The sequence below is a fragment of the Miniopterus natalensis genome, chromosome 5 (genome assembly GCF_054644295.1).
Source record: "Miniopterus natalensis isolate mMinNat1 chromosome 5, mMinNat1.hap1, whole genome shotgun sequence".
Lineage (NCBI taxonomy): Eukaryota > Metazoa > Chordata > Mammalia > Chiroptera > Miniopteridae > Miniopterus > Miniopterus natalensis.
This window is the reverse complement of record NC_142085.1, coordinates 28,241,671-28,255,158: the sequence shown is the minus strand read 5'-3', so window position 1 is coordinate 28,255,158 and position 13,488 is coordinate 28,241,671. Positions and strand designations below refer to the sequence as shown.

At 36.7% G+C, this 13,488-nt stretch overlaps 1 protein-coding gene across 7 annotated transcripts in view; it reads right to left on the bottom strand.

Moving 5' to 3' along the window:
- Window positions 1-13,488, bottom strand: part of PHF3 (PHD finger protein 3) — a 71,854-nt gene that overhangs the window by 47,337 nt on the left and 11,029 nt on the right. For 4 of the 7 annotated variants that reach the window (XM_016197242.2, XM_016197240.2, XM_016197241.2 and 1 more), the window contains exon 2: window positions 13,217-13,485. The exons of 2 other annotated variants lie outside the window; for them this stretch is intronic. In XM_016197242.2, coding sequence (XP_016052728.2) covers window positions 13,217-13,460 — 244 coding nt within the window. In that variant the 5' untranslated portion in view covers window positions 13,461-13,485. Of the gene's footprint in view, window positions 1-13,216; window positions 13,486-13,488 lie in introns of those variants that run through there. One more of the 7 variants, XM_087817467.1, reaches the window with a different exon arrangement.

Below are 13,488 nucleotides of genomic sequence, written 5' to 3'. Positions count from 1 at the left end.
CTACTTTATTATATAATGGAATTTTGGCTTTAATGAACACCCCCTTGGTAGAATTAGTCTGTTATATTGAGGTTTTACTATATAGCCCTGGCCAGTGTAGCTCAGTTGGTTAGGCATCGGCCCATGGGACGAGAAGGCTGCCAGTTCAATTCCAGTCGGCACATGCCCAGGGTTGTGTGTTCAATCCCAGGTAGAGAGTATGCAGGAGGCAGACGGATGTTATGCTCTCACATTGATGTTTCTCTCTCCCTCTCCCTTCCTCCCTTTCTAAAAATCAATGAACTATTCTTTTTTTAAAATATATCAGTTTTAAAAATATATATTCAATCATACTATACTCCAAAAAAGTTCTTGTACAACTATAATTTTAATTAATAATTTTTAAAGTGTAAATATCACTTATGTTATCTACAGCTAATCATTTTAAAATATCTATTGTATGTGTCACATTAGCAGAGTAGAATAAGTATTTTTTAAAAATACAAGTATTACCCGGCTGGTGTCGCTCAGTGGTTAAGCATCGACCTATGATCCAGAAGATGGAGGTTCAATTCCCAGTCAGGACACATGCCTAGGTTGTAGACTCAATCTCTGCTGGTAGGGCACATGCAAGAGGCATCCAATCAATGACTCACTCTCTCATCACTGATATTTCTATCTCTCCTTCTCTCTTCCTCTCTCTGAAATCAATAAAAATATATTTTTTTTTAAAAAATTAGCCCAGCTGGCATGGCTCAGCGGTTGAGCATCAACCTATGATCCAGATCGTGGTTCAATTCCCAGTTGGGGCGCATGCCCGGGTTGTGGGCTCAATCCCCAGTGGGGGGCGTGCAGGAGGCGGCTGATCAATGACTCTCTCATCATTGATGTTTCTTCTCTCTCTCTCTCTACCTCTCCCTTCTTCTTTCTGAAATCAATGAAGACATATTTTTAAAAAATTTTTTAATACAGGCATTGATGAGTACTCAAAAAGGTCTTGCTAATAAACATGTATAATGAAATGAAGCCTCAGGAACACAACTGGCAATTTTGACACCTACCCTTCAGGGTGAAAGCAATACAAGAATTCAATCTTCCTCTAAAAATTTTTTCAAAATACGTTTTTATTGATTTCAGAGATAGAAGAAGGGAAAGGGGTAAAGAGAGAAGCATCAATGTGAGGGAGAAACATCCATCAGCTGCTTCCCACACACACCCTGACTGGGACTCGAACCAGCAACCCTTCGGTGCACAGAACGGCGCTCAACCAACTGAGCCACACCAGCCAGGACCCTCTAAAATTTCTGATATGAGCAAATGATCATGATTGATGAACAGAGACCTGAATTTACAAACTGAAACCCAAGCAAGTTCCATTAGCTAAGGGTAAAAAAGTAGATATGGAACATAGAAAAGTCTTTGACATGTGAAGCACAATCAGCACTGAAAGCAAGCCAAGTATTCAAACCTCACAGGATGACCTGTGAACCGGGGGGTCAGTTTACCAAGTAAAAGGTCGTGATCTTAAACTCCCCACAGAGTAAACTACAAAAGCTATGCTTGAGATGGTTAGCTATTGCCAATACCCTTTCAGCCATCCTTCCTTGTTCACCAGAATTCCTGATTTTCAGCTGGGCATATGGTCACCCAAAATAAAGACTACACTTCTCAATCTACCTTACTGCTAGATGTGACCACAAGTTATGGTGAACAGAATGTTAGATGAAATGGTACATGCAACTTTCAGGATATGAAATTAAAGGAAGGGGCATGCATACCTTCCCCTTTCCCTTTCTCTTTTACTGACTAGAATTCCAACTTGACAGCTGGAGGAGCCATCTCAAACTATGAAGTGAACCTAGAAATAGGGATCATACATGTTAGTGCACGTAGAAGAGCCAATACATGACAAAATAAATTTATTTCTTTATATCACTGTTATTTGGAGTTTTCTGTCACTCCCAGCTGAACCTAATCCTAGGCCAAAATGTCAAAACTTTTTTACCAAGATGACCCAGTGCATTACAATCCATGAGAACCAAATCCATGACAGCAACCAACTAGGAAAAGAAGAGAGAGCCTGGAATAAGGAAAGTATTACTGGGGTTAGCCTAAAGGCTGAAGATGCCTAGGTCTATGATTTAGGGAAATCCAGGTAACTAGTTTTCCTAACTGTCTAAAAACAGGAATTGACGACCACCAAGGAATTATGAAATTCAACTCTGACTAGAAAGTACACCTATCTGTTAGGGAAGATGGGCCAGGAGTAGGGCCCTACAACAAGCTAATTAATCTCTCTCGGGCAACTGAAAGTCATCCAGTCCCATCCTAGAGACCCCAGAAGAATCACAGATGCAGCTCTCTTCTATCAGAGTTCCTTTTTAGTCAACAGGCTTTGAGATTTTATTATTCATTTTTCTTACTGATGGGGGGGGGGGGGAATGGTAAGAGTAAAAATTATGGGGTTCATGAGACAAAGGAAAGAAGATCAAAACCAAGGCCAAGAAAGTATTTGCTCAAGGATCCTTCATTTCTTTACACCAAAATTATTTGTGAGTTTTAAAGTAGAATGATTCACCACTTTAAAGGGTAAAGAAGTTAAATATCAGCTTTTGCACATCTAGTATGAAATCATATTCTATGATTATGAAAAACAAGTACATTTGATCAAGATGGTCCCACATTATCAAATTAAGAACCCTAGTCTTCCAAATTACAAAAATCATAGTTTAGCCTTTCTGCCCAAAGAATACCACCCATTTTCCACACACAGTACCATAAAACTTTACTCCACTATGTTAAAAATGTACAGACATGTAATAACTGCAAGATCATTTGCATTAGAAAACATCTTTTAATAATACAAATGGTTCTGGAGCTGTTAGAGCTATCAATCACGATTAAATTAGATATATAATATAAGCTTCTTACTTAAATGCTGACATGAGATCATAGACAAGGTATAAAAATAAATACTGATAGAGTAAGCAATTAATTCTGAAGGAAATAAAACTTGTTTTCAGATAATGAAGCTGAAAGGAATTCACCTGGGAAGAAAGGAAGAGGTGAGAGAATTCAGAAAATAAAATATATGATGGTCAACAACAAGCATATTACACAGTTCAAAATGTTCAAGGATGAGAGGTTTAAAAACAATTCTCTTTTATATTTCTATAAAGTACCGTTCACTCTCTTAAACTTCCCCAGGCCACTGTCCACTCAATTTAAGGGGGAACATTCACATGTTCTCTGATTGGTACCTAATACAGTTGTGCAACCCAACTAGTAAAGTGTCCTCAAGCTAACTAATCAGACTCTGGTTATAGCTAAATAGCTTTACCAGGAAAAGAGGAATTAGATCAATTATGCTTAGAAGAATGCCATCATTTTGATTATTCCTCTCCTTTAATAAACTTCTAGTTAATTATCCCATGACAATTTACCTCTTTTGTTATATAAGTATACATCTGGTAACTAATTTATCACTCAAGATGTACTTAAAGACATAAATTAAAGTTTATAATAAAAGAAAATCAAAATTAGGGAAAGGCAGTACTTTAAGGAAGAAAAGAAAGCCAAGGACAATACCAGTAGCTCCAGTTCAGAAATCTTTTCAGAACATTCTCCAACTAAGACAAATAATTACAGAACAGAAAAAAAGTACAAGCGGTACGAAGCCCAGGCCTAAAGGGTTCCAAAGGAATCCAGGCAGTGATTATGGTGAAATGGGAGCATGAGAGTCCACAATCCTGCCATGACTGGAAGAAAAGAGCAAGATTAATCAACTGGAACTAAAGGGGACAGAATGTATGAGTTTTACTCAATGAGTTGCCACTTTAAATACGGTCTACAGAAGAAAAATTACCTATGCCAGAATGACCCTCATTTACGCCTGCATTTAGGAGGCTTCTGCTGACTGCTTACGCACTAGAGAGGGCCCCAAATCATCTGCTCAGGAAAACCTTGGCTTTGTCCCCCGCTCAAGATGGGCAGAAAGGCCTCCTATTCAAACACCACCCCCATCGCAGCCTTTAAATCCACATAATCCCAAGCACAGCCCACTTATCTACAAAGGTTGTATCTTCGCACTTAGCTGGGGGGAAAGGGTGGAGGCTGGGAACTGCACTCCCAGCAGTTCTCAAACAGTATTATATAACTCACCTTCCCATAAGTACATTTAAAAATCTGGTAGGAGAAATGATATTCAAGGAAGCTGTTTGAAAGGGAACTTAAAATCTAACCTGTGATTGGGCCAAACCATTATATTAGTCCCTGTAATACCTTGTATATAGGATACATATTGAGAGATTATAGAAAAATGTCCTATGCTCACTGAAAGCATGTTAAGAATTTTCCTTTATTACATCACACATCATGATAAAACTGTAGATGAAATTTCTTTCTAGCTTTACTGTCAGCAATAGTTTTTCTTTTCCTGGGCACTGAATTTGTTTTTGCTTCAAGAAAACTAATTTTTCACTGTGGAATGTTGTCCTCTGCACACAAAGACTGCTAGAAATCTGAAAACCAAAACTGTGTCCCCCTGCACTAAGTCTTTTACTATGTTAACTTCTCATCCCACTACCTGGCCCTACATTTTTCCTTTCCTGTGTTCTCCCCTCCCAGTTAAAATTTACTGAACCCTGGCTGGGTGGCTCAGTTGATTGGAGTGTCATCCTGTACACCAAAAAGGTTTCAGGTTCAATTCCCGATCAGTGTTTCTCTCACATAGTGTTTTATTCTCTCTCCCTCCCCCTTTCTTCTCCCCCCCCCAACCCCACTCTAAAAACATCAATGAAAACATATCCTCAGGTGAGGAACTATTCCAGTGAACAACACATAGAGCAATCCCTGCCTTCACAGATTAATTTAAATTTACTTATTTTATGTATTTTTTTTTTTTATTGATTTCAGAGAGAAGGGAGAGGGAGAAAGAGAAGCATCAATGATTAGAGTCATTGATCCGCTGCCTCCTGCAAGCCCCGTGCCAGGGATCAAGCCCACAACCCAGGCATGTACCCTGACCAGGAATGGAAACGTGACCTCATGGTTCATAGGTGGACACTCAACCACTGAGCAATGCCAGACAGGCTAAACTTATCTTTTTATCTTTAATAATTAAAGTGCTTCGATAAGTGCCCATGAATCGTTTCTGAGCTTTAACACAGTAATGTCAATGTGAAGGGTCTAGGATTTTACCCTACTTGCAAACTAACTAACCAGCCTGTTACAATTCACGGTGTTTGACAGAAGACATGAGACCACGGGGTAAAAGGCAAAGAATTCTGTCAACAAGGCAGAGCAAGCAGCATGACTGTGGTATTATGTTCAGTTCCTTTTGCCTCCCCACCCCCAAGTTCCACATGGGCAATGCAGGTGAACCTACATAGATGCCTACACACACGGTGGATTGAGATACAGGAGAGAAAGCGTGGGGAACTTACTGCTTTAAGTGAGCAGTAAGCAAACCTGCTCTTTCTCAGGCATAAGAGGTAGAAGTGAAAGAGCAAATGTTAGCTCATTCTTCAATACTGCTTCCTGCAAACAAGACCCTAAAAAGTGGCCCAGTTAAAGAATAGCCAGGACCTTGCATTCTTGGCATACCAAGCAGGAAAGTTCGGGGAAACACAAGTGCACGGCGGACTCTCTCCCCCAGTAAGTGTATGTTAAATAACTAGCCTTATTAAGAATCCTCAGGAAATATCAAAAGAAAATTATTTCTATACTAAACTTTAACCTCCATAAGAACAAAGACCAAGTTTTATCTTACTCAACATTGTATATCTACTATCTAGCACACTACGTGATACAAAACAAATATTCAGAAAGTGAATAAAGCGAAAAGCAACCCATTTTTAACAAAAATTCTTCAAGTGGTTTATTTTGAAGTCTCCATTTCTTCAAATGTAAAATGAGAAGGGAAATAAAATATTTTTCCTTTGAGCATCAACCTATGATCCAGGAGATCAAGGTTTGATTCCCGGTCAGGGCACATACCCAGGTTGTGGGCTCAATCCCCAGTTGGGGGCATGCAGGAGGCAGCTGATCAATGACTCTCTCATCATTCATGTTTCTATCTCTCTCTCCCCCTCTCCCCTCCTCTCTCCAAAATTAATAAAGACTTTTTTTTAAAAAAAAAGGCTTTACATAGCTTGTAGTAGACTTCTCCCTGTTGGCACTTAGTGAAGGCACATCCTTAGAGGATCTTTCCCATATTCATGATTAACCAAATCACTAGTCAATGCCTATCTCTCTCTAAAACCCCTCATTTTTAACAGCTAAGAGCCACGTTAGGGATTCATAAATCTCTCCTACAAACACACCTATTCTTTGAAAGGGAAACAAACCTTAAAAAAAAAAAAAAAAAAAAAAAACTAAAAAAAAACCACACACTACTTATTCTAATTTTGCTAACTAGGAAGCCAAATAAAATTTGGGATACAGTATAGAGCCTTGCTCTTAAAACCACTTATGTACTTAAAGGCAGAAAAACTGAGAATCTATTCCAGTCTAAGTACTATGACTTAACTTATTGGTGAACTTGGGGAACTACTTAACTGCTCTTAAACATCCATTTATTCAGCTATAAAATGGGACTAATAATAGTTATCTACAGCTTTTTAGGTTTTTATTAAGAGTTAATGAGGCCTGGTCACTGTGGTCCCATGCTTGAGCGTTGATCTATGAGACAGGAGGTCACCAGATTGATTCCTGGTCAGGGCACATACCCAGGTTGCAGGCTCAATCCTCGGTGGGGGGCATGCAGGAGGCTCTCTCTCCCCCTCTCCTTTCCTCTCTCTGAAATCAATAAAGCCATATTTCTTTTTTAAAAATGTCTAAATTGAACAGTCTATAACACAGAAAGCGTAAGAAATAACATGGCAAGAAACAATGAATTAAGGGAAATAAAAGCTGCTTACATAAATGTAGTTATCATATGCTTTCAAGTTGTACTTCAAATTTAAAGAAGCAATGAAATACATCAAGCCTGCAAATAGGGTTTAAGATTAAAGTAAATATAGTGTAATTTTTAATAAAGAATAACGGAGACATTTTGTTGGAACAGACCAAAGAAAGTCATCCAGTAGAAATAACTACAGGCATACCTAAGAGATGTAGCAGGTTCAGTTCCAGACCACTGTAATAAAGCAAGTATTGCAATAAACAAGTTGTAATCTTTTTGCTGGTGGAGGGCCTAACCTTAAATCTGTAAATAAATAAATAAATAATAAAAAATTTAAAAACCTGTGAATCGCAATAAAATGAGGTATATATATCTGACATCTAAATCCCCAATAAAACACCCAAGTTAGAGGGTCATATCCAGGAAAATAGTAAATCCCATATTCCCAGGGAACCTAGTATTTTAGGGGAACCCCAAGTTCCTTTTAGGCAATCAAACTCTGTCTCCAACTGCAACATATTGAATCTAGCTCTTTCCCATTATCCATGAAAAAGTCAAATCATCTTGCCAATATGATAAACTTTCAACCATCTTTGGCTGCTATTATGTTCTACCCTTTCCACTTTCCAGCATTCTCTCATTTCCACTAGGTTGCATCTCTAATTCTACAAGGTATTTGCCTCTCTTCTCTGTTTGCTCTCTTCTTAACATGCCCTACTTTCACCAAAACCCCTATAAGTATAACTCAAAATGATTATTTAATATTAATCATCAATCTTACAGAAATGAAGTTTTATTCTTAAGGACTATGCATGCTCTCAAAAGGCTAATCAGTTACTCTTCTCTAATGTTCAATCAAGAGTGTACACTCTGTCTTAACCAATATATTTTCATCTCATCTGCATGACTACTTCACATGTATTAAATTTGTATTTTCTTACTCAAATGCAATTCTCAAAAATAAGAACAATGGTACAAGAGGTTCCTTGAAGCACAGAAGTTAAAAAAAAATTTTGTAATGACATATACTACCACTCAGAATAATAAACAAATATAGTGAAAAAATACCCCAGTGCAAATATGGAATGAACTTACATATGCAGTTGGATCCACAAGTGTAATTAATTTGTACAAAAAGTTTACTACTCCCACAAATAAAGTACAAATATAAGAACAATAATTCTGAAAACATAAATTTTTTTGGACCAGAGGTCTATTGTGGTCAGTTCAATGTACTGTCTGATTGGAAATGTCGTCCAAGAGAAGCATAAAGCCATAAAAACTTGTAAATACCTTTTAAACAAATATCAGTGATACACTAGGACACTAATCACCTCACCAGAACAAGCACAATATAATTTCTCCAATATTACACAGATGAAATCTATCTCTAATGATGAAGTCCCAAATTACAGAGCTATGATTAAGTTAAAAATTTGGCCCTGCCGGCATGGCTCAGCGGTTGAGCACCAACCTAGGATCCAAGAGATCGCGGTTCAATTCCCAGTCAGGGCACATGCCCGCCTAGGTTGTGGTCTCCATCCCCAGTCGGTGGCATGCAGGAGGCAGCCAATCAATGACTCTCTCTCTCATCGATGTTTCTATATCTCTCTCATTCTCCCTTTCTCTCTCTGAAATCAATAAAAAAATAAAGTTTTAGAAAACTTAAAAATCTATCGTCAATAAAAGACCCAAATCACACTACTGCTGAGAAGCTTGTAACATGTTATTACAATACTTTGCTCAGAAGGAAGCAGCACAAGCTAAAATCCTTATTAAATAACACTGCCTGATGTCATATATTACCAATGTCACTAATAAAAAGAAAGCAACTATTACATACACATGCTAGCACAAATTTTCCTTTACAGTTGAAAAAACATTTAATTACACAATATGAATCAACATTTAGCAAACAAGCAAGACACTGGTAAGAATTCCATGACTTTTTTATATGTTTTATCTCCAAAAACCATGCTACAAAAGGGTTTGTTGTTGTTTTTTAATTTAGTGAATGATGATTTTGCAAGCCATGATGTACTCTGGAAAGGACATCTTGGGTTTCACTGAAGGATGCAGTGCCTACAAGTGCTTTTGAATGAAAGGCTGCTCTGAATATCCTTATATCTACAGTGTGTGTCTTCCTGGTGTCAAAGAAATCAAATTACAGACACTGGACATTTATTTTCAATATACCATATAAAGAAATAAATCATAAATGCAAGACTTGTTTCACATTTATGAATCATAGCTGTCTATGTAAAAAGGGAACACAATTGTCTGTAAAATGAAAGATAAACATTTTTTCATGACACTATACTGCCAGTTTTTCAAACATCATTTCACTGACTTTGAATACATTCCTCAATATATAAACAATATATCTGGTATCTTGAACCTAATACTTGGAAAAATAAAATTTTCATTTTAAGGATAACAACAGGATTTTTTTTAAAAACAACAATAACTGGTTTGGTCATCAATATCAAACATTTCACCTGGCTGGTACGGCTCTGTGGTTGAGTCAACCCATGAACAAAGAAGTTACTGGTTCAATTCCCGGTGGGGGCACATACTGGAGTTTTGGGCCCCCAGTTGGGGGCGTGCAGGAAGCGCCCCATCAATGTTTCTCTCTTATCAATGTTTCTATTTCTCTATCCCTTTCCCTCTCTCTCTAAAATCAATAAAAACATACTTAAAAAGAAAAAAAGATCAAACATTTCTCCCACATGTAATGATTGTCCTCACTTGCTGGACTTTTTAAAAAATGTATTACTGGGCAAATCTAAAAACTATATACACCTGGCCGGGCGTGGCTCAGCGGTTGAGCGTCGACCTAGGATCCAGGTGATCGGGGTTTGATTCCCGGTCAGGGCACATGCCCAGGTTGGGGGCTCGATCCCCAGTCGGGGGCATGCAAGAGGCAGCCGATCAACGACTCTCTTATTGATGTTTCTATCTCTCTCTCTCCCTCTCCTTTCCTATCTCTGAAATCAATAAAAGATATATTAAAAAAAAAAAAAAAATGCAACAGTGTGGTGATCACCAGGGGGAGGGTGGAAGGGGGGAGGTGGAGGAGAGTATAGTGGGGATAAATGGTGATGGAAGGAGACTTCACTTGGGGTGGTGAACACACAATACAGTGCACAGATGATGTGTTATAGAATTGTGTACCTGAAACCTGTATAATTTTGTTAACCAGTGTCACCCCAATAAATTCAGTAAATTCAATAAACCATATGCAAACACTGCAGTTAAAGAAACACTTTAGAGTCAAAAGCATTCAAAAAGAGGATCAGAAATCAACTGTTTATCTCTTAAAATGAAACAATATCCTAACGTTTGTGCATATGACAGAACACTGGAAGCAATCTTTCATTTTTCTTTCCTATTTTTAAACTTTAAAGCTCCTTCTATGATTTTTGGAGACAGCTTAAATATAATGCAAGCCACTCAAGTATGTCAACCAAAACATTGGTCTTTAACAACTACTGGTCTTTTAACAACTTCGGGATAGTAGAGAACAGGTTGGTTCAGGATAGTAGTGAACAAGACAGTAGTTCTGTGTGCTAATCTTAGCACTACCAAAACCAATATTACCAAATAACCATAATCTGTAGCTTTCATTGGCCTGAGACATACTGACAGGATCATTTCCCTGATAAGCTTCAATCAAGACAATTAGTAAAAACCTATAGAGCAGGTACAAACATCTGGGTAAGTACGATGTCATCTTTTATTTTATAGAAAAAGCTGAAGTATTTTCTCACTATCTCAAAGTTGTTAAAGTTGCCACATACGGTTTTCAATAATAATTTACAATAAAATTTCTTCTTTTCGACTCTCTTAAATCTAAAATTATTTCAAAATAAAATTTAAAAAAAACTTTTTCATGTTTTTCACTGCTATCATTAAAATATATATATAGGCCTTTTACTGAACCAAATACCCAAATGGGCAATAGAAACTTTGAAGCAATCAAGACAAACCCCCTGCCTGATGGCACAATGACATCTAAACAATCCTAGACAAAAGAGCTTTATCATCTTAAGTCTCCCTCCACATATACCCTTGCATAACTTAAAAACTTGTACTACACATATAGGAATACAAACACTTCTGCTTCAGAACCAAAATAATTGCAGCAAAGTTAAAATTAAAAAATTTTAATAATTCTAAATTCTTAAAAAGTTAGTTTACAAATAAAAGCATCACAAATAATAATCGTACCTCAAAAATTTTAAGTATATCAATAAAGATGTTCAAAGGCTTCTAAATAGCAAAAGAAAATGTTCACCAAAACTGAAGAGACTTTTAACTTTTCATATCAATGAAACTCAATTAAAAAAAGAACAAAGAAAAGAAAAGGGATTGACTGCATGTAGAAATACCAACATTACCAAACAGCTGGAATTTTGTAAGTAAAGAAGTCTAACAGGGTGTTACATTTGCCAGTTCCAGGACCAGTGTAACATCCTTGAGGGTAACTGCATTCCCAGTAACAAGCACTTAAGTATTCAATAAATGTTTTAACTGAATTTGGACTAAACTGTGAAATTTTGTGCATACAACTAAACATTGTCAAAAATGTTTGACAATAAAGATAATTAAATATACTATACTGACACAGGAACCAAAGTAAAAAACTTGAACAATGCATATACATAAAACAAAATTTTTACAGCTTTAAAACATTTAGAATACAACAAAAACAATGTAAACCTATGCAATAACACAACACAACGTATATAATTCAGAGATATACCATTAGCAAGCAATTCAAAAGATTAAGTAGTTAGAATGAAAAGATTCCTAGTTAGCCAAAATGGTCTTTAGGCTGTTATCTGACAAATTTATGGATGAATAGCAGGTCACCTAATCCAAATTAAAGTATTATTATATTAAGATACTAAGTAGAAAATGTTAAAAGAAAATGAAAAAAACATACTGAAAAACTAATGCAGAAGTCTAGAGTCACTGAAAAACAGACCAACACAACCTAAACCTGTGAACTACTCTAGGGAACAGTGAGGGAAAGTCTAATTTCTCCATGTGAAGCTGATTTTCCTTTACCTAATTCTAGCTTACGGGATAGGTTAATTGCAAAGGTTGTTGTAATATTTTCTTTGCATTATAAAAGAAAATCTACATATTTTCCCATATAATATATCTCCAAAATAATTTTTTAAGAATTTGTTTAGCCCTACAGAAAGTTACCTTCCTCAATCTTTCATTGACTTCAACTACGTATCTATCCTAGAGCAGTGCTGGCCAACAGAAATGTAATGCAAGCCACATATGTAATGTTAAATTTTCAAGTAGCCACTTTAAAAAAAAAAAGGTAGCTGGGCTGGTGTTGCTCAGGGGTTGAACATCATCCCATGCACCAAGAGGTTGTCTGTTCGATTCCCAGTCAGGGCATATGTCTGGGCTGTGGGCTCCACCCCCCGGCAGGGGGCATACAGGAGGCAGCCAATCCAATGTTGATGTTTCTCAAGGATATTTCTATCTCTCTCCCCCTCCCTTCCTCTCTAATATATATATATATATATAAATAAAAATATATATAAAAAAATAAAAATAAAGTAAAAAAAAAAAAGGAGGTAGAATGAATTTTAATAATATATCTTATTTAACCAAAAATATCCAAAATATCACATCAACATGTAATCAACATAAAAAAAATGTCTGATGAAATATTTCACATTCTTTTTTTCATATTGAGTCTTTAAAATCTGAAGTGCATTTAACAGCACATCTCAGTTAGGACCAGACTCATTTCACGTGATTAATAGTTAAATGTGGCTAGTAGTTACTATGTTGGATAGCATAGGTCTAGAGTTCTTTTTCTGGCTCTGAGGCACCTATAAAAATATCAGACGATCTGAAATGGGAGCACAACATATTAAACTAGAAGAGCTAGAAAGAGTAACAAGGAAGGTCAATTCAACTGTTCCCCCTGACACCAGCAGGCCTCGGGTGATGCCCAATTTGCTAGGCAATCCCTATTTGATACACACAAGTCCCAATTACACCTACTGTCATAATGTAATTATTAACAGCACCCCCTGTAATTCTCAAAGTGTCCCACTTAGGATGATAAATAATATGGTTGCCCCATCTATATCCATAATATCCTTGAAAATAATCCCACACCTTGGAAGGAAATTTACTTTAAATTCTAATTCTGATGCCTAGAATATCTAAATTCAAAGGAAAGAACCCTAAATTCACTACCCTCACCAAAAGAAAAAAGAAAAAAAAAAATACTGCTAAAAATTCTTTTTATTTTAAATTGCAGACTAAAAAAAAAAAAAAAAGGTTAAGAATTACCTGTTGAACAAGGCATCTGGAAATTGGGATCATTGCTATCCAAAACAGGCAAACAGAACTGGTTACTTGCAGATCCTAGCATAGGATCCTTATCGCTGAGCATGTTCTTCAGCGAGTCCTCTAAGACATTTTGACTTGTACTAAAATCCTCACAGACTTCATTCTCCAGGTTGGATCCTAGAAATAGGGCATCATCTAAGTGTTCAGTAGGAATTAAATGATTAAATGTATCAACTATATCCATGAAGACTTCTGTGTGTCTTTCAACCCTA